Source organism: Boleophthalmus pectinirostris, unplaced genomic scaffold, assembly GCF_026225935.1.
Source record: "Boleophthalmus pectinirostris isolate CB_2022bp ecotype Guang Dong unplaced genomic scaffold, ASM2622593v1 HiC_scaffold_2, whole genome shotgun sequence".
In the NCBI taxonomy this organism is placed as follows: Eukaryota; Metazoa; Chordata; class Actinopteri; order Gobiiformes; family Gobiidae; genus Boleophthalmus; species Boleophthalmus pectinirostris.
Genome location: NW_026571152.1, coordinates 37,598,175 through 37,619,458, shown reverse-complemented (window position 1 = coordinate 37,619,458; position 21,284 = coordinate 37,598,175). Strand labels below are relative to the sequence as shown.

The window sequence follows — 21,284 nt, the reverse complement described above, 5'->3', positions numbered from 1 at the left end:
TTTAGTGATTTGGAGTGAGATGGAGAGTTTGTTAAACTTGTTCTGTTCTGTTGTTTTGTTATAGTTTATCTGAAGAACTGTTCATATGTGACGTTAACAGTCTGTTGTTCTCTTTTCTATTGTTATTACTAGAACTTGACTTTCAAGATCAAATGTTGATTCCTGGTCTCTGATTTTATAACATACATTTAACCGAAAAAGTGCGACTTATAGTTCAGTTCGACTTATGTTTTTTTCCTTCTTCATTATGCATTATTTTTGACTGGTGCGACTTATACACAGGAGTAACTTATAGTCCGAAAAATACGGTACTGTACAAACACATTCCAGATCTATATCTAAACTTATACGTAGGGCCCGTCTACACTAGTATGTATTCGAGTATTTTTGTTGTGGATGCAGTGTTCGTCCACACTAATCTGATTGAAAACGGCTCCAGAGACTGAACGATCTGGTGCCGCCAGCTCCTACAAATTCATCTGAGTACAGATCTGATCTGGCACTGTGTGGACGTCTGAAAATGTTAATATGCTGATGTAGGTCTATGCACCGCGAAGTAATTCACTGCCAAAATGCTAAGACGCTCTAATATATGTCCATTCATATATACGGTCTATGTGTACGACCTGCAGACGTATAATCTCTGAAAAGTTTAACATGAACCATCTCCAACGCGATAGAAGCGCAGAACAGACTCACCATCAGCAGAACACCCCTCTGTCACAGAAAGAACACTCATATTCCACTGAGTCGTGTCCTTTAGTCCGACAGAAGCTGAACCGCATCAACGCACAAGGATCGAGCTGTTCTTAAGCACTTAGTTTATGCAAATGAGCCATGCAGTTTTAAGTTTCGCTTCTGTAAAACGTAAACAAATACGCTCAAAGCTGTGTGGATAGGGAAGGCTTGCGGAAACAAAAAAGCAGATCGTTTCCGATACGGTGATTCGATTCAGTGTAAACGTAGCCTCATATGTGAAATACTCCAGAATTATCAGATCTCAATGTGAAAAAAAAAAAAAAACAGCCACCTCTTTTAATGGAAATGTCATTTTTCACATTAAATCTTGGCACGTCCAGATGTGCCATCCTGGAGAATTTGGGCAATCTGTACAGCTTCTGTAATTGTAAGGAATGGCCTCATACTCCCAGTGGTGATAATCGCTCCAGCCAAAGCAGCACCAGTGAAAAACAAGCCAAAAAAGACCAAGAGGGAGAAACTTGAAATGACCTCCACATGTAAAACCAGTCTTGTTTCAGGGGTTGTCTAATTGGTGCCATTAGTGCACGTGTTGTTCATTTCCATTAAAAGCGGTGACATCCTTTTGTTCCTAACACATTGCCCTCTCCATTTCTAAAAATAGCCAACAGATTTTTTTTTTCCCCCATTGAGAACTGATGTGTTTTCAAAGTCTTCATTTAATTTTTTGAGCAGTGAGTATAAACACGGAGACACAACATAAAAAATCTCACCTCTAGAGCCACTTTCTCAGCCTGGTCGTAGAAGCGCGTTTCCAGGAGACCAAATGCATACAGCCCTTTCAGATAACTGACCACAAGACAAACACAAGAGACTTTACACATTATCACATTTACTGAGAGGAAAAAGCGCACTGGCCCCGGAGATAACGCACCACACTGACCTTGCAAGAAAAGATTATATGGAAATGCACCATAAGTCAAACACCAAGAATAAACTAGTACATAAAACTAAACTATTGCTGTTCGCCTGAATTGATTTCAACAGAGTCTGCAACATTTAAAAGGTCGCGTATTTGGCAAAAATTTGATCTTTTTGAGCTTTTAGCCATGTTATAATGCTGTTACCTCCTCAAAAAAACAGACCTGAAGTTGTGTTTTGTTTCATTCACACATGTTTGAATAATCCTTTATGATCAGTCCATCTATCTCCAAATTTCAAAACGCTCTGTTCCACCTTCATAAAGCCGTAGTTTTCAAGTGAACAGCTCCTTTTACCTCTAGTTCAGAAGAGATTGTCAATTGCAGGGCTGAAATAATCCAATTCAAATCCAATAATCCAAATAATGGAAACTAGGGGTGTGCAAAAATATTGAAATATCAATATATCGGATCATTTAATGTGATGATACAGTATCAATATAGTATCGATAGACATTATTTTTATTGAACCATATCGAATCATTTTGAAATGTATCGTATTGAACCGAAAGTGTAGATATGTATCGTATCGTGGCCTATGTATCGAGGTATGTATCGTATCGTGGCCTATGTATCGATATGTATCGTATCGTGGCCTATGTATCGAGGTATGTATTGTATTGTTATATGTATCTATGTATCGTGGCCTATGTATCGAGGTATGTATTGTATTGCCTATGTATCGAGTATGTATGTATCGTGGCCTATGTATCAAGATATGTATCGTATCGTGGCCTATGTATCAAGATATGTATCGTATCGTGGCCTATGTATCGAGGTATGTATCATATCGTGGCCTATGTATCAAGATATGTATCATATCGTGGCCTATGTATCAAGATATGTATCGTATCGTGGCCTATGTATCGAGGTATGTATTGTATTGTTACCTATGTATCGTAGGTATGTATCGTATCGTGGCCTATGTATCGAGGTATGTATTGTATTGTTACCTATGTATCAAGTCATGTATCGTATCGTGGCCTATGTATCAAGATATGTATCGTATCGTGGCCTATGTATCAAGATATGTATCGTATCGTGGCCTATGTATCAAGATATGTATCGTATCGTGGCCTATGTATCAAGATATGTATCGTATCGTGGCCTATGTATCAGATATGTATCGTATCGTGGCCTATGTATCAAGATATGTATCATATCGTGGCCTATGTATCGAGGTATGTATCATATCGTGGCCTATGTATCAAGATATGTATCGTATCGTGGCCTATGTATCAAGATATGTATCGTATCGTGGCCTATGTATCAAGATATGTATCGTATCGTGGCCTATGTATCAAGATATGTATCGTATCGTGGCCTATGTATCAAGATATGTATCGTATCGTGGCCTATGTATCAAGATATGTATCGTATCGTGGCCTATGTATCGAGATATGTATCGTATCGTGGCCTATGTATCAAGATATGTATCGTATCGTGGCCTATGTATCAACATACGTGTCGCATCGACAACTTCTTAATGATACCCAGCTCTAATGGAAACCTAACCAAAGTCTGACATGACCCATCGGAACCTGACGGGCTCGGTCGGACAAATATTTAGAATTTATCTTTGGGCTCAGGTCAGATTCGGACACATCACGTCAGCTGTTTCTTATCTATACTCACTTTGAGACTCTAAGTGTTGAAAAGATCAGAGCACTGAACTTCTAGTTTAGATACAAGTCAAAACTGTGCTATTATTATTTGTGAAATGTGGTGCAATACTTCAGATACATGATTTGTAAAGCAAAAAAGATTGGTGATAAAGTCAACAGGAAGTAGAGTTTGTAATTTCACCTCCATATGTGCGCTGTGTGGATGTAAACAGACACACGTGAGGAACTACTCTCACCTTTTTACTTTTAAAGAATGTCTCAAACTGGATTAATTGGGCAGTTTTGTGGACTAGATGTCATTATTTGTGGAGGACAATTTCTATGGATAAAATGGATGAGACGCTGCACTTTAAATTTACCACTTTACGAGAGGTGAGTAACAGTCTTCTCATTATTTTCGCTATATCCTGAGTTTGTATTTTGCGCCTCTGTGTCTGCTAGAGGAAGACAAACAATATCCTCCTTGTGTCATTAGAAGGTTTATGAAAATCCTGTGATTTTAAATGTGTCGGGCTCGGTTGGACTCGGACACATATCTTAATGCCTATCGGGCTTGGGTTGGATTCGATCACTGCTCTGTCAAACGCAGGCTCGGACTAAAAAAACTCAGCCGGATTCACACTCCAATTCTAGTGAAGGCGTATGGAGTTTAAAAATCACAGTTTGAGAGAAGAACTCAGCGGGGTTTGTGTGTCAAACATGTGTGAATGAAACAAAACACAACTCCAGGTCTGTTTGTGACGAGGAAACAACATTAAAACAGATAGAAAATTGAGTAATATAAAAACTTTAAACACATCCAGATAATAAAACTGACCTTCGCTGTAACTTAAATACGAGCACATTTATTCTTGGACTTTTAAGTTGGTGACCATAAAGGGCAAGTGTCAGTGGCGGTTAAAGCTCGAGGCCTCCTGCTGTGAGAGGAATTACCCTCCACAGGATTCTGCGGCACATCACTGTCAGCTCCACAAACTCTGACTCTCCAAAGCGATTCTAGACAGACAGAGGTGAGGCTGACGATCTGCGCCCTGTGACCCCCACCCATCACTCACTCAGACACCACATTCACACAGGGTAAGTATTAATATGAGGTGTGTCACTGTGTACATGTAAGTTAAACACATTCATGAAATACATGGTAGAACTTCCCATATAATGACTTGATTAAACTTGATTCTGTTTTTTAACCGTGATATGTTTAAATCTAACGAGCTTCCATCTCTCTCTCTCGCTTTGCAAGTATTCACATGCCTGAATGTTCACGTATGTTCACAAGACGGCTTTAGAACGTTTTTTTCTGAAGGTGAAGTGAAGCAGGGGTGGGGTTACAATAGTGTCGTAGTACTCAAGACTTTTCGATCTCAAGACCAGCCTCGAGAGCGCTTTTTTACGGCCTTGATGGCACTTGGTCTCGGTCTTGTCTCGGACTCGAGGTCTGACACTTGACGAGTGCGATTATATTTCATCACAGCGGGTAAATGTGGAGAGGCTAAATATCACTGCAAAACCAGTAAGATAATGCAACTGTAAAAGTTATGAACGTGAAAAAAAATCCACTTTATTCACTTTTTCCACAGTTTTCTGTAAAGTGCCAGTGGAAGTTCTCTTAAAGAAGTGGTTCCGAAACTGTGGGTGAGGGTCCAAAAACGGGGCGTAGAATATTTATGTGTCGTACAGTTTTCTTCGCTTATTTTAAGCCTAAATGAACATTAATCAGATAAAATAGAGATAGATTTATAAAAACACTGATATATTTTGTGCCAAAATAACTGTAAAATACAAATAAATGTAGGAAATGACAAAGATGGCCTCGATTTGGTCTTGAGGGACCGTGGTCTTAGTCTTGTCTCTGTCTCGACCCTCAGAGGTCTTGGCCCGGTCTTCGTCTCAGGACCCTGTGGTCTCGGACAAGTCTTGGTCTCTAGTGCGGTCTTGAATACACCACTAAGTTATACTGCACAGTCAATCCGAAACAGACACAGAGAGCTTGCAGTGGGAAAAGCCACTTTTATCTTTAAAAAAGCATACAAGAAAAAACGGTTACTCCACCGTACCCCATTCATGTTTCTGATAATAATTATGTATTACTATGCTGTAATATCCTGGTCTCCTATATTTTAAAGAGTGTGACTTCATACCTCCTTAGTTCACTTCTTTATACAGTTTATGGAAGTAACTAAATACATGTACTAGTAATGTGTAATCTGAATACTGATTTTGAGTACCTGTATTAGTATTCTGGTACAGTTACTCTTTCATTTGGTGGTACTCAAGATAATGTTACTTTCTTAAAATAAAGTGCTGTCAGGTATTCCTTTTATCATGTCATTTTGGTTTTGTACTACTTTGGAAAAAAAAAAAAAAAACAGATCTTTGTTTTTATGTCATGTTTGGAATTGGAATTTTTATGTTCTCACTCTATAATCAGTGTTGGGGAGCAACAGATTACATGTACCAGAGTTACGTAATCAGAGTACAAATTATGAGAAACTGTATTCGGTTACAGTTACTGTTTCAATGAGTGGTAATTGGATTACAGTTACTCTGCTGAAATAAATGGATTACACAGCGGTATTTTCCTGTTCATATTTTGGGCTATATCCTTTTTTTTTTTTTCCCAGTAATTCCACTCATTGCCGGACACTAAACCAGGACTAAACCAGGTCTAAAACCAGGACTAAAACCAGGTCCAAACCTGGTCTAAACCAGGACTAAAACCAGGTCAAACCACGACTAAACTAGGTTTAAACCAGGACTAAACCCAGGTCCAAACCAGGACTAAACCAGGACTCAAACAGGATTTAACAGGACTAAACCATGCTGCACAGACCACGTCTCCTCCTTTTCAATCAATAATATTTTTAATTTGGTTCAGTAAAGTCTGGGCTTTTTATTTTCTTTTAGCCGACAAAACATCTTATGATGAAGATTTCCTCGTCTTTGCTTCTCTACAGCAAATCAAGTAATCCAAAGTATTCAGATTACGTTACTAACTTTAAGTAACTTAATGGATTACGTTACAAACTACATTTTGGGATGTGTAATCTGTCATTTGTAGGGGAATACATTTTAAATGTAACCTTCCCAACACTCTCTATAATATAATACAATAGAATACATGACACTTTTTAATTTGAGTATTCAATATTGTGTAACTAAAAAGATTTTCAAAGTGTTCTCCTCATCCTTGTACCTGGACATGGGCATGTGTGGTTTCCAGTGGGGCAGTACCCGGGCCACAGAGTCTCTCATAGGAGTCTGAGCGCCCATGTAGAAGTAGGCGTCGTGGGCAAACTTGAGTGCCAGCAGGTCTGTGGGATGATCCAGCAGAATGTCTTCCCAGGCATCACAGGCTTTGGAGAAGTTCCTACAGTAACACAGGGCACAGTCAAGGTCAGGGAGTTTTGAAAAGAACTGAGAGGAATCGAGAAAAGGAGCAGGAAAAGTCAGAAACTTCAAAGCTGCCTGACTATGAGAAATTAAAGCAAAATTCAGAGTCTAGTCAATAATAGTGATGAATTTATCTTTTTGATTTTTAAAGATGCATTTTGTAACTTTTCTGTTGGTGGGTCTGTCAAATGCTTTTCTCCATGGAGATGTTATTGCTTTGTCTGGAATATTTCACAGTTAGGTATGCAACAATAACCGAAATACTGTGATATCGTATCGTCAAAGTTCTCACAATATCATCGTGGACCATCATGATATATCGAATTACAAGTCTCTTTGTTTAAATTAAGAGTTATGATGCAGCAATAGCTAAAAAAAAAAAAAAGACAGAGGGAACTACATAGACCATGATCCTTTGCTCCATTTCAGTGCAGACTACAAGAAGAAATAACAGTTTCAAGCACTTTTAAGTCTTAGTTCTTTGGATTAAGTCTTGTCAAGGCATTTTAAGAGGAAAAAATTGCAAATATCATAACGAGAGATTAGGATATCGTTGCATTCCTAATCATGAGCTGTCCCAAAGTATCGTAATTAATATCGTACCGTGAGGTTCATACAGTGACGATATCGTATCGTGAGACTCAGATATCGTTGAGCTATAAAACCACCTGTAATTGAATAAATGTAAAACAGAGCTGTTTAATGTCATACACTGTGGGACATTCCAGACAGAGCAATAACATTTTCATAGAAACAAGCAGGTGACGGACCCCCAACCAAAAAGTTACACAGTGAACCTTTAATACACCTTTAATGCACCTCTATAATACAAACTGGCTCTTGACATCACATTCAGGCATCTAAAAATCTGCCAAAATCTGATTATAATCTGATTTCTGAACCCTTAAAACCTTTAACTAAACCTACACCTTTACCTTAGGTCCTATGTTATGCAAAATTTGCTCTTTTGAGCTTTAAACCATGTTATAATGTTGTTACTTCATCTAAAACAGACCTAGAGTTGTGTTTTGTTTCACTCACATGTCAGAGTAATCCTTTATTATTAGTCTGTCTACATCTCCAAAGCTCAAAATGCTCTGGTCCAACTTGTGATGTCATAAAGTGGTAGTTTTCATGTGAACAGCTACCTTTAGTGTTTAGATTAGTAGATATTCACCATTTCACGGTCAGGTAGTTTTGAGAAGAATTGAGAGGAAGCAAGAAAAGGAGCAGGAAAAGTCAGCCAAACTTCAAACTGCTTGACTATGAGAAATTAAAGCAGCTTGAAGTACAGAAAAATTTAGAGTCCAACAGTTTTGAATTTATCTTTTAGATTTTTTAATGGCAAAATACAATGTTATCTATAATAAAAAGTGGCTGTTGACATCACATTCAGCGATTTGAAAATCACTCAAAATCTGATTAAAATCTGATTTCTGGACCTTTAAAACCTTTAATTAAACCTAGACCTTTACCTTATGTCCTACATTAAAGGTTGTATGGAGGATTTTTTTTTTGTTTCAAATTGTCATTGAAAGTTTAAAATACCATTACAGAGACGCAGCAGCCTTGTAATTATGATTTAAAAAAAAGAAAGAATGAAAATCTATTAGTTGTGGACGTAGTGAGGCCAGATAAACATCAGCCAATAGAAAACGAGGCTCCCTCTTTTTCTATTGGCTGTTAGGTTGTCAGTCAAACTCCCTACATTTTTAGTGTCGGCGCTCGGGGAATTATGTGGTTTATGCGGCGGTTCTTTGACGCTTTTTCAAACTGTAGCTTCCTTGCAATTCGCACAAAGTTCCTGACCAGTTCGCCGCGAAAGAAAGTCCGAAGGGTCTAAAAACTGACGCGTCGGTCGCTAAAATATTTCTAGGCAGGTCACTTCAACAGTGATTCTGAACATGCATTGGATGTAAACAAATGTGATTTCTAGAGTAAAGAGGCGGGAGGAGGAGATGTTTCTACTGAGGAAGGTGGTGTCACACATGCACAACATTTGAAAAAGGACGGTCGCTGTATTTCGCTTCCCTTAAAAAATCCTCTATACAACCTTTAAGCAAAATTGACTCTTGTGAGCTTTAAGTCATGTTTTAATGGCATAACAACAAACCGAGATGACAAAAAAGCCGGTAGCAGCTGAAGTGTGCGTTTTCTTCCAGTCGATGTAAATACGTTCGTGTGTCTGTCCAATCAGAACTCTTCCCCACCCCCAGACGTTGAGCGGAATTAAATAAAGGCGACTTAAAACTCAATTATTATTTCTTTGTAAACTCGAAGGAGAATATTTAAATTTCAAACAATTTAGTTCAGAACAATTAATTTGTAATTAAAAACATCATGTAAACGTGGCCACAGTTTAAATCCAGGAACAAAACTGTTGTGTTTAGCTGTACAGGGCTGAAAGGTTTTCATTCTGCACTCTTATTTTTTCTCTTTTAATGTTGATTTTAAGATGATTATTCATGTTTTCATTTGTTTGTATGGTGATTATAATGTATTCCTTATTCTGTAAAGCACTTTGAATTAAACCTGGACCTTTACCTTATGTCCTATATTGCGCAAAATTGACTCTTGTGAGCTTTAAACCATGTTAGAATGTTGTTACTTCCTCAAAAACAGAGCTGGAGTTGTGTTTTTTGCCATTCGCACACGTTTGAGTAAGACTTTATTATTAGTCTGTGTACATCTTCAAAGCTCAAACTGCTCTGGTCCACCTTGTGATGTCATAAAGTGGTAGTTTTCATGCGAGCAGCTTCCTTTAAAGTTTAGTTCAGTAGAGATTGGCAATTTCAGGGTCAGGCAGTTTGAGCAGAAGTGAGAGGAAGCAAGAAAAGGAGCAGGAAAAGTCAGCGAAACTTCGAGCTGCTTTACTCTGAGAAATTAAAGAGGCTCATACAACAGATGGCAGACATTTCTTTTTTACTAATGTAGTATAGACCACAGGGAAATAAAAACAGATATAAAAATGGCTTCCTTGTTTGCGACATATAAAAGAGTTGATTTGGTGCCTGCATCTTATGAGGATCGGCAAAGAGAGAAATCAGGAGAAAATGCATTGAACGCTTCTCTTCGCTTGGATTATCACGGCCTTTGTGAATATAACGAGTACTTTACATAAAACAAGAGGCATGAAATGAGGATTTTTTTAAATAAAGAGTGAATCTACTTTTAAATTAAGTTATATTGTGACTTTAATTGCGCAACTCCTGTGTGGTTTTATGATAGTAATGTCATTACTTAGGCCCATTATTGTTTAAAAGGGCTCATATTTCGCTATTTTCTGATCAGTGTTGTAATGTTTGTTGTTTCCTCATCAAAAACAGACCCGGAGTTGTGTTTTGTTTCGTTCGCACATGTTTAACACACAAACCCTGCAACCCTCAAACATAAAACACTCTGTTCCAACTTGTGATGTCATGTGGTAATACAGGAAGTGCTCCAGTGTGTTTTTAAACCCTATATATCTTCACTAGAATCATTTGGATGATTTCATCTCCACTGAACTAATGGTAAAAGGTAGGTGTTGTAGTCTTGAAAACTACCACTACATGACATCACAAGGTGGAACAAAGCAATCTGAGTCTGAGGATTATGCAAGAGTTCTCACTCTTTTTCATTGACAAAATTTCTAAACTTTTCCATGACTTTTTCATGACCTAAAGTCATGGAAAATTCACTTTATGACACCTACATGTGTAGAATTGATCAGACTTTTAGGTTTAAATATGAAATGTTAACTCTTTCCACTCACCTTATGGTTTGGGATTATGATTTTTTAACATTCAAAATCCTGTCAGTGCATTTATTGTCTCTTTTAAACAAAAGTCACAGACGTTCAGAAATAATCATAATAGCCCAATAGCCAGCTTAACAGAATGCTGTAGTTGTCTGAAAGAGATGCTAAAATTCAGTGACTTTTCCAGGATTTCCATGACCGTGGGAACCCTGGCAAACATATGTGAATGAAACAAAACAACTCCGGGTATGTTTTGTAAATATTCGATGAAGTAACAATGTTCTAACATGATTTAAAGCTCACAAGAGTCAATTTTGAGTAATATAGGACCTTTAAATGACACGTAAACTGCTAAATCTAATGTGACTAATGAAAGGAACCATCATCAAAAAGAAATAAGATGATTTTACTCTTTACATGCTTTTTAAAAGTAGCCTGATTCATCAGCAGGTTTCACTTTGCGGAAACCGTCTGACCTCACAACTTTAGGATTCATTCGCTCGACAGCTATTTGGTGCTGCTGCTATTTGGTCATGTCGTATGTAATGTGCGGCTAACAGAGATAACTGGGATTTTAAGCTTTTCCCAAATCACATAGGAAGAAGGGCAATAACATCTTTCCCCTTGATAAAATTCACCAAACATTCTCTTTATTCCGGCTTTAAATCCTCGATCTCAGGAATCGTTGCCAACACAGAATGTCTGTCTCTTCGCTGATTGGCTGGTGCCCAAACCTGCATTTCTGGGTTTTTTGCGAACCGTCTTGTGTAATCCGATTCCTGACCTAGTCGCTTGAGAAAAATGACATTGAGCGGAGGCACTAGGTGGCGCAGGCTTGGCAAATTTAAAAGTGCACTGTGTAACTTTTCGGTTGAAGGGCTGTTACCTGCTTGTTTCTATGGATATGTCATTGCTCTGCTTAGAATGTTCCACAATGTGACATTAAACAGCTCCACCTTACATTTATTCAATTACAGGAGGTTTTATAGCTCAAAAATACCTACAAAAACAGGCATTCTGACTCTGAGCGAGGTCGCCTCTCCACAGATCTGACCTGTAACCTGGTCTGGTTTGGTCTCCATGTAGATATGAAGGTTTAATGCCACACTGTGAAACATTCCAGACAAAGAAATAATAACTACACCAGAAAAGTCACACAATGCACCTTTAAATCATCATATAAAAAAATAAAAATCTGATATTACTCCGATTTCGTGAGCACATGTAACTGCTGTCACTGTGTCTTAACTAAGGCAGCTCCACTGGGCAGAGCTGGTTGCACCATTTTCAGCACAGATTTCTCACTGGTTTTTTACCCTTGAGAAAACAGCTGCATGGCCTTGACGTGGAGCCTCTCCCGGGGACTGATGTCTTGGCTGTTGGCGAGCTCCACCGTCCTCTTCACGGCGCTGGAGAGACGCTCGTTCAGACGGGGGGAGGTGGTGGTGCCGACGAGCTCCAGCCCCGTGCTAATCACATGGCCCATAACTGCAGGACAGAAGAAGAAGAACGCTGTTGTCAAGCAGAAGGAGTAACAAGCACAGACTTTATCAAGAAGTGGAATGAGGGAATGTTACGTCACCGAGGCCATGGGAAATCAGTGTTTCAGATTTATGCAGCTAAAACCAAGAACAGTTTTTCTGAACATATGAGACAGGCCTCTGCTCTGACAGTTTCCACTTTTACATGAGAGCTTTAAATCCAAATGAAAATAATTTAATTCTGAATAAAAATGAATTCCGCTTTAAAAAACCATGGGTCCGGTCAAACGGTAACGGAGGGAAACAGGGGCAGATTTTTTACATTCAAATGTCTCTTATTTAGAAATTAGAGGGACTATTGAAATAAGTAAAGTGTCAGAATGTAGGAAAGAGTTACACTCCAACAGGGTCAAGTTAAACCTGTGATATTCTTTCAAGTTGTTGACAAAAAATGTAAAAACTAAATGTCGGTAATGGAGGGAATGAAACATGCAGCACTTTTTGGGCAATAAATCCAAACAGTGATAACTCTTGGTTCTCACTTACATATCCTTAACAAACTGGTTTGAATATTTGCTTCATATAGTTTTTTACCATATGGTACAAGATTAGGTTGAAAAACCTCTTACTTTTTGAGTAATGAGATTTTTTTTTTGTTAAAAAAGGTCATGGTAACGGAGGGAAAAGTAACGGAGGGAAAATAGTGCAAACTAGAAGGTGCATTTTTGATTTTGCATAATTTGTCAACTTTTTTGTTCCGAATACTTTAATATTACTTCAAAATGAAAGGAAACTATTTCTATAAAATATGTCTGTCCTTCCAAGCAAATTTTTATCATTGTAAATATTTTTTTTTTTTTTTAAATCATGTACTTTCATCAACAGTTCAAAGATGGAATAACACAAGATATGATGAAATGCATCAATTTACTTACATTATTTGCAGGTCTTTCAAATTTGGGAAATAATTTTTGTTCCATGTTTCATACATGGTCTGTTTAAAACGTATGGAACTTCAGAACCAAAAATGGTACAGAAAAAAGGTAAACAATTTCATAAACTAGAGTACATATGCTATCTTTTGAATATATTAACTTGAATTTTTGGCCTTGCTGTTTACTTCTGCTTGACCAGGCCCCCATGTAAACACAACAAAAACTTAATTCCGTAGTAAGTGGGTGGTTTATTCCAGTTTTACAGCCGAATTCATTTCTTCCTCGATCATGTAAAAGTTTATTCTTTTAAGAATAATCCCAGTCGTTCAGTGCATGCTTGTTGGGTCGCCCTTCTGATGCGATCCGGACAATACAGCTCCACCAGTCCTCGGTTTGGACTTTCATCCACGTCTCTTTGGATTTGCGAGTGGAATGCGGGAGTGGGCTGAGGTAGAGCAGCCGTTGACTCAGTTTGTCTTCTTCCTCCCTTCTCCGACACTCTTCCCTTCTCCTCCTCAGCCGACAGACGTAAAGCGTGATGAGAGAATTCTCCAGCTGCTGTCCAATTACCATCAGAACGACTGCGAAAAAGTTTGGATTGTGTTCGTGTCCGTGGCGTAACAACAAACCGAGATCACAGAAAAGCCGGTAGCAGCTGAAGCGTGTTTTCTTCCGGTCGATGTAAATACGTTCGTGTTTCTGTCCAATCAGAACCTTTCCCCACCCCCAGACGCTGAGCAGAATTAAATAAAAAGGCAATTTAACATGTTTTTAAACTCAAAGGAGAATATTTTAATTACGAAGTATTTAACATCATGTAAACGTGGCCATTATTTAAATCCAGGCTCAAAACTGCTGTTTTAATCTTGATTTTATGATGATTATTTATGTTTTGATTTGTTTGTATGGTGATTTTACTGTATTTCTTATTCTGTAAAGCACTTTGAATTACTTCGTGGTTAAATCATCCTATACAAATACAGTAGATTTGCCTTGACCACAAATTTTGAAGTGCGATATATTGTTAAACTAAATACATACAATAAGTGACAATATTGAATCCAAACCATAAAGCAGAAATATCACCCCAAAACTATTCTAAATGTACAATAACAGAATGAATTGAATGACATTTAAGTAGTTGGTTTGAGTCTCTAATGAGTCATAGAAGTTTATAATTCAGACAACTTCAGCTAAAATCTCATCATAGTGGGAGAAAAATAACCAAAATTTTCCCACTTGTACAAATAAATAATACTCACTGTAAATATTGACCCCCAACAACTTGTATTTCAATACACGATAGACTGAACAAGTAAGTCGATATAGTAATTAACGTGACAGGCCTAACGTCACCCATAGCATTCGGCTCCAGTCAAATGAAGCTCATTGAGACCTGCAGTTATAGAGGCGAATTCGGAGCCAAGTTCTATATTTGGAATTTTGACCGTGAATATCATAGTAAACCACAGAGCAAATCCAGAGCGAAGGTGTTGAAGGAAACCCCACCCTTTGCGCCCGCGCCCCTGGTTCAGCAGGGAGCGGGCACTTAACAATAAGGCTGTGCAATTAATCGAATTTTGATCGCGAATTCGATTTGTGTGTCAAACAATCTCCAAACTCATATAATCAAGATGAAATGTGAAAGCTTAATAAAGTTTATTTTGTCTCATTTTTTATCTAAACAAGTGTCTTTATTTTATTTATAAATACAGAGACTGCAGAACAGCTGGATATATAGTTTATTTTGGATACAATTTTGTTTTTCTATGCCTTATTTCATATTCAAAGTATATTTTATTCATTTTATGTTTAATGCATCACAAAACTGCTCTAAGGTTCATATTTGTAGCCGATATTTATTTTAAGTTTTGTGTAAATTATCAATAACAAAGTGTTTTTTAAGACAGAAATGCTGAATATATGCACAGTATAACTAAAAAATAATCATGATTTCAATATATATCAAATTAATTGTGATAAAGATTTTTTCCATAATGGTGCAGCCCTACTTAACAACGCTGTCAATCAAACATAACTTGTCCGATATGATTATACGATCATATTCTGATTTAGGGACAAAATAGAGCGGGTTAATACGAACATTTTAAGTCCAAAATGACGATTCTGACAGCAGCGGTTACAGAGAGAGGGGCGAAGTTTTTTCAATAGAAAGTGAACTGGAGCCAGAGTCGATGGAGCCGGAAGTGCGCCCATGCTCACTTCCTATTTAGAGTGCCGGTTAGACATGTAAACTTCATATATAAATGGACATAACAGGAGAAGAATCTGTAGTTGTTTTTGTGCTTTTGAATACAGTTGCTATTTCAAGGTTAAACTCTTGAAAAACGTGTATGATCCATAAGTAAAAGCTTCGACGCATCATAACCTGAAGCATTTACCGCGCATTAGAATAAAAATGGAAATCAGAAGCCTCAAGGGGAATAATATCAAATCTATATACACGTTTTACTAACCTTAACAGCCACTTCACTAGATATAAAATCTATTCAAATGGAAATACTGCCGGAGAAATCGCAGCTGCAGAGTATTATTATCTGTCCAGCCAAATCCGCACACTTTGACTAAACTTTAAAAAGACGCGTGGATCTGTCTCCTCAGTTTTAGACAGGCGAGACTGACAGGCGGATTAACCAATCAGAGAGACACGTGGCGCTTTGGTGTCAAAACAAACAAGTAAAAAAGGGTAAAAAAAGGGGGAAACATTTGAATAATATAGTGGACTAAGTGAGTGTGACGTTGCCCGTAGCGTTCAGCGCCACTCAAATGAAGGTCGCGATACTAACGGTTACAAGGGTGAATTTGGAGGCAGGCTCCATATTATGAATAGAATAGAATAGAATAGAATTTTTTTGTCATTCCAGTATAAAAAATACACAGAAACGAAACAATGCACTCAGGTCCAGGTCAACAGCAGCACAGATAACAATAAGAACAAATAGTTATAATAAGAATAAATAGTTATAACAAGAATAAAATAGTTAAAAATATTGTATGTCAACCCGCCCCCATTTTCTAAAGTGCGTTCCAAGTCAGTGCTGTTTTGTAGTGTTTTTTCTGACAGAATTAATCTGTCTCACGGCATCAGGATAAAAACTGTAAGTCTCGTGGTCCTGGCCTGTAGGTGGCGCAATCTTCTGCCTGATGGGAGAGCTGTAAAAAGTCCATGTGCTGGATGGGTGGAGTCTTCCATGATGCTGTGGGCTTTTGTCCTGCACCTGCTGATGTAAATATCTTCAATGCAGGGCAGACTACAGCCGCAGATGTGCTCCGCAGCTCGCAGCCGCGACAGACAAAATAGCAAAAAATAAAAAATAAACAGTTGGATCACACAGAGCGGGTTAATACGAAAGTTTTAAGACCAAAATGACGAGGCTCACTGCAGCAGTTCTAGAGAGAGGAGCGACAGTATTCCAGTGTAAATCAATGGGAGCCAGGATCAGAAGGAGCCAGAAGCGCCGCATGCAAACTTCTTATTTGGAATGTAGTGACTAGTGTGTTGGCTCTGTCCATTTAAATATACAGTCCATGTTTATATTTGAATGATAAAATAATTTTTGAGAGGAGTTTACAAGTTTGAACAGAGATTTTTCAATTTTCAGTATTTTTTTTTGTCAAATCCAAACCCTTCTGGATTCAGACAGAATGTAGAAGGGACGTGTTTTGGGATCAGAATGTTAAACCCCCCATGAAATCAACTGACAGGTTACTTGATTATGTACCGTATTTTCCGCACTATAGGGCGCTCTGGATTATAAGACGCACTGTCATTGAATGGTCTATTCTCAAACTTTTTTCACAAATAAACTGCACTGGGCTTTAAACGAAACACAACAGTTGGATGGGTCAGTGGTTTTGTTTGTTTGTGGCGTTCACGGTGACTCTGGGCTTTGTTCAGTTGTGGCGTGTAGGGAGGGTGCTGTCTGGGACCAACGGATTGTCGGCGTGTTCGCAGTGACTCAGTTGTTCAGTTGTGTCTAGAAGTGGCACATTGCACTCGCTTTTTCGGTTCGTTCCTCCTCGTCCGTGTGGAGTGATGAGTGTGGCTGCGGGTGTTTTTCGCTGCGCGGTCGCTGTCTGTTCCATGTGTGTTTGCGTGTTCTGCGGATGGTGCGGCTTTGTAGTTTACTGAAGTCGTGTTGTGACACCCGAGTGGATTCGTGCTCTGGATTGTGGGGCCCGCAGTCGTTTTTTGATGGGGTTGGAGGCTTAAGAGCGCGTCCAATAGCCCGAAAAATACGGTATGTTGCACACTGCAAAAACCAAACAAGACATCTAGATAAGAAAGGGTAAAATGGGATATGAAGTTCTGTATATGTTTTATGAATTCTTTCCAAAAACAGAGTCTGGGCAGACTTCTAAGATGATTCTTCAGTGGATAACAGTGATGTAGAAGTTTCTAGCAGATTTCCTTTTGCTTGTTGGTGATGAGATATTTCTGAGGTAATGTCCGTACATTTTTCCATGGAATATTGTCAGTAGAGACTGGCTGCTCACAGTAGGGCACAGTAGGTGAGTAGGGCTTCATTTGGGAGGTGCATTTGTGTTGATAGTCGCTCTTTTTCCACGGCTACTCCTTATAAGGCAAGTTTAATTGAAGTTGAAGCCAAGTAAGTTCTTTCTGAAAGGTTTTTCAAAGTTTGGTGTGGAGCGTCTTCACTCACACCTGCTCAAGTCGCTGTCTTCAGGTGCGGCCCTGTCCTGCCGCTTCCCCTGTTTATGGTCCTGGCTCCACCATTGTCATCACTCTGTTGCAGCCAATGAAATAACGGCAGGTGTAACCCTGTCATCATATCACTGAATACATCTCAGAACGTCTAATAAACAAAACGTGAACTAAAACGTGTTAAATTAATACTACTGAGTTTGGAAAAATATCTGAATAAATTTATATTTTTGTTTATGAAAGGGACTATACTGTCTTCCACAAATATTGGTTGTGACATGTCCCCACTGTCCCTATGCAAACATATGCACTCAAAAACTAAATGACATTAAGGTGGAACAGAGCATTTTGAGTAGGGGTGTGCAAAAATATCGGATTATCGATATATCGTATCGTTTAATGTGGTGATACAGTATCGATATCGTGGGCTACTGTATCGATATATCACCAAGAGTCTTTTACTAAATTATTTTGTTACAGAGCTACAGTTTTGTTGCTTGTGGAGTGAAGGGAAGCTCATTTATGTGACACATTTCACATTTTTACTGTTCTGATGATTAAAATGTTTGTGTTTCATAGGAACTTTGCACAAGAAGTGGTTTAACAAAGCCTTTTAGCATCACAGTCATCATTTAGCCTTTATTTTTTATTGAACCGTATCGAATCGATTTGAAATATATGATATCGAATTGAAAGTGCACTGTATCAAGATATGTATCGTATCGTGGCCTGTGTATCGAGGTATGTATCGTATCAGCAACTCCTTAATGATACCCAGCCCTAATTTTGAGCTTGTGTAAATGACACAAAACACAACTCCAGGTCTGTTTTTGATGACGTAACAACATTATCACATTGTTTAAAGCTCACGTGTTTGACTTACGTAATATAGGACATTTAACATTCCACTCACTTTCAATAATATGAATCTGGGACATCAAACTTGTGCAGTGAAAACAATCAATGGGTATTTTTGCTATGTACTTTAGGCAGAGAGGAAAAAGTCTTTCACAATGACATGGATGACACAGACTGAACCAAATGTCAGAGACTGGGGGCTGAAATAGCAATAGACATTATACAATGGGACAAAAAAGCAAAAAAAAAAAAAATCCTCTGTGAAATTGAAAGTGGACACACTTGGCAGACAGAGAGGCAGATGGATGTTTGCCAATCATTGTCTACATATTGTTTTGTTGAAATCATTTACTTTTATTCTGTGTCTCGTTCTTTATTTATTTTGTATATTTATAGAAAAAAATAAATAAATAACAAAAATAGCTATCTTCACTGTTGGGAAGTTACATATAAAGAACTTTTATTTTACCTTTTAACTGAAATGTTACATGTCTCATTAAAAGGTATTTTGAACATAATGCAAAGAGTGGGAATTAGTTACATGACTCATATTACGCTATTTTCTGATCTGATTATGTCGTTTCCTCATCACAAACAGACCCGGAGTTGTGTTTTGTTTCGTTCACACGTTTAACACACAAACTCTGCATATTTAGGCTGAGTTCTTCTCTCGAACAAACTTTTCCACATATAGACAGTATAAAGAAGTGGACTAAGCGACTGTGACATCACTCACAGAGCTCGGTTCCACTCAAATGAAGCTCCCGATGCCACAGTTAAACGAGCGAATTTGGAGCCAGGTCGCATATTGGAAATCCGACCGCGAGGATCATAGAAACCACAAGAGCCAATCTTGACTGAGATTGTTAAATGTGCCCGCTCTTCTCACCGGAAAGCGGGAAGGGAGCTCACTCAGGCAACATTTATACGATGACGGTCTGATCAGAAGATGCAAAAGTGGCGTCGCGTCTTCAGTTTTTATTCCGCGTTTAGATTAGCGTTTTTAGGAGGAAATCTGCGTGCATACGGTGACGAAAAAGTGTGTGGAATTCGATTGGGTATGCATGCCAGGCAGTTCGGTGGTGACGCTAGGTGGTGATGTATGTGACATAAACGTGTACGCGACGTGAGCAGATCTGACCAGAGTTTTGCGTCTTGGGCAGTGTAGACGGAAACACTACGGCGGAGCGTGTTCAACTTTTCCACTCTGGGGGTTGTTTCAGATTTTTACGTTTTTAAGCCCCAAAAACGACATCACCGTCTAAACGAAAGGCACTTCTGATCAAATATTTTGTCATTTTTACCCGCAAGCGTTCTTGTGTAAACAGGCCCTTCGCAACGAAACACACTAGCTGTCAATCAAACCAACCTCGGGGAATGAAGGCGTCTGATTAGTCCGTTATTTATGTTCATATCTTGATTTAGGGACAAAATAGCAAAATTAAAAATCCAGGATCAAGTAGAGCGGGTTAATACGAACATTTTAAGACAAACATGATGAGGCTTACAGCAGCAATTACAGAGTGAGGGGCCACAAGATCCCAATGTAAATCAATTGGAGCCAGAGTCAGAAGGACCTGGTCAAGCAGAAGTAAACAGCAAGGCCAAAAATTCAAGTTAATGTACTGTAGTTTATGAAACTTTTTACCTTTTTTCTGGACCATTTTTGGTTCTAAAGTTACATATGTTTTAAACAGACCATGTATGAAACATGGAACAAAAATTATTTCGAAAATTTCAAAGACCTGCAAATCATGTAAATAAACTGATGTATTTCATCATATCTTGTGTTATTCAATCTTTGAACTGTTGAAGGTACATGATTAAAAAAAAAAAAATGTATTTAAAATGATAAAAATTTGCTTGGAAGGACTGACATATTTTATAGAAATAGTTTCCTTTCATTTTGAAGTAATATTCAAGTATTCGGAACAAAAAAGCGACAAATTATACAAAATCCTGCACCTTCTACTTGTTTGCACAATTTTCCCTCCGTTACTTTTCCCTCTGTTACCATGACCTTTCTTAATAAAAAATCTCATTACTCAAAAAGTAAGAGGTTTTTCAACCTAATCTTGTACCATATGGTAGAAAACTATATGAAGCAAATATTCAAACCAGTTTGTTAAGGATATGTAAGTGAGAACCAAGAGTTATCACTGTTTGTATTTATTGCCCAAAAAGTGCTGCATATTTCATTCCCTCCGTTACCGACATGAGTTTTAAAATTTTTTGTCAACAACTTGAAAGAATATCACAGGTTTAACTTGACCCTGTTGGAGTGTAACTCTTTCCTACATTCTGACACTTTACTTATTTCAATAGTCCCTCTAGTTTCTGAATAAGAGACATTTGAATGTAAAAAATCTGCCCGTTTCCCTCCGTTACCACTTGACCGGACCCAGCTGTAAGAGCCTCTTGGCGAACTTCCTAGTTGGAAGGCAGTGGCTAGCGCATTACTCATGTCCATTCATATATATTATGATGCGGTAATACAGGCAGTGTTCCTTTGTGTTTTTTAAAATACACCTATACACCTTCACTAGATTTATTTGAATGATTTCAGGTCTGGACTTGCCAATCTCTACTGAACAAAAAGGTAAAAAGGAGCAGTTATTGGTGCACTATTAAAAGGTACTACCCTTTTCGGTTGGGGTCTGTCACCATTTGTTTCATTGCTCTACCAGGAATGTTCCACAGTATGACATTAAACAAATTTACTTTACACTTATTCAATTACAGGTGGTTTTATTGCTCAAAAATACCCAAAACACCAGGCATTCTGACTGTGAGCGGGGTCACCTCTCCACAGACCTGACCTGTAACTTCTCCATGATGATAGAAACAAACAACAGACAAAGCAAGCAAGTAGTTCCATGCAGAAAAA

The 21,284-nt window shown here is 38.2% G+C and overlaps 1 protein-coding gene across 1 annotated transcript in view; it reads right to left on the bottom strand.

Annotated features, from left to right (window-relative positions):
- Window positions 1-21,284, bottom strand: part of ttc38 (tetratricopeptide repeat domain 38) — a 57,395-nt gene that overhangs the window by 28,637 nt on the left and 7,474 nt on the right. Inside the window, exons 4-6 of the mRNA XM_020941183.2 lie at window positions 11,753-11,924; window positions 6,501-6,674; window positions 1,473-1,548 (exon numbers count right to left, since the gene is read on the bottom strand). Coding sequence (XP_020796842.1) covers window positions 1,473-1,548; window positions 6,501-6,674; window positions 11,753-11,924 — 422 coding nt within the window. The remainder of the gene's footprint in view (window positions 1-1,472; window positions 1,549-6,500; window positions 6,675-11,752; window positions 11,925-21,284) is intronic.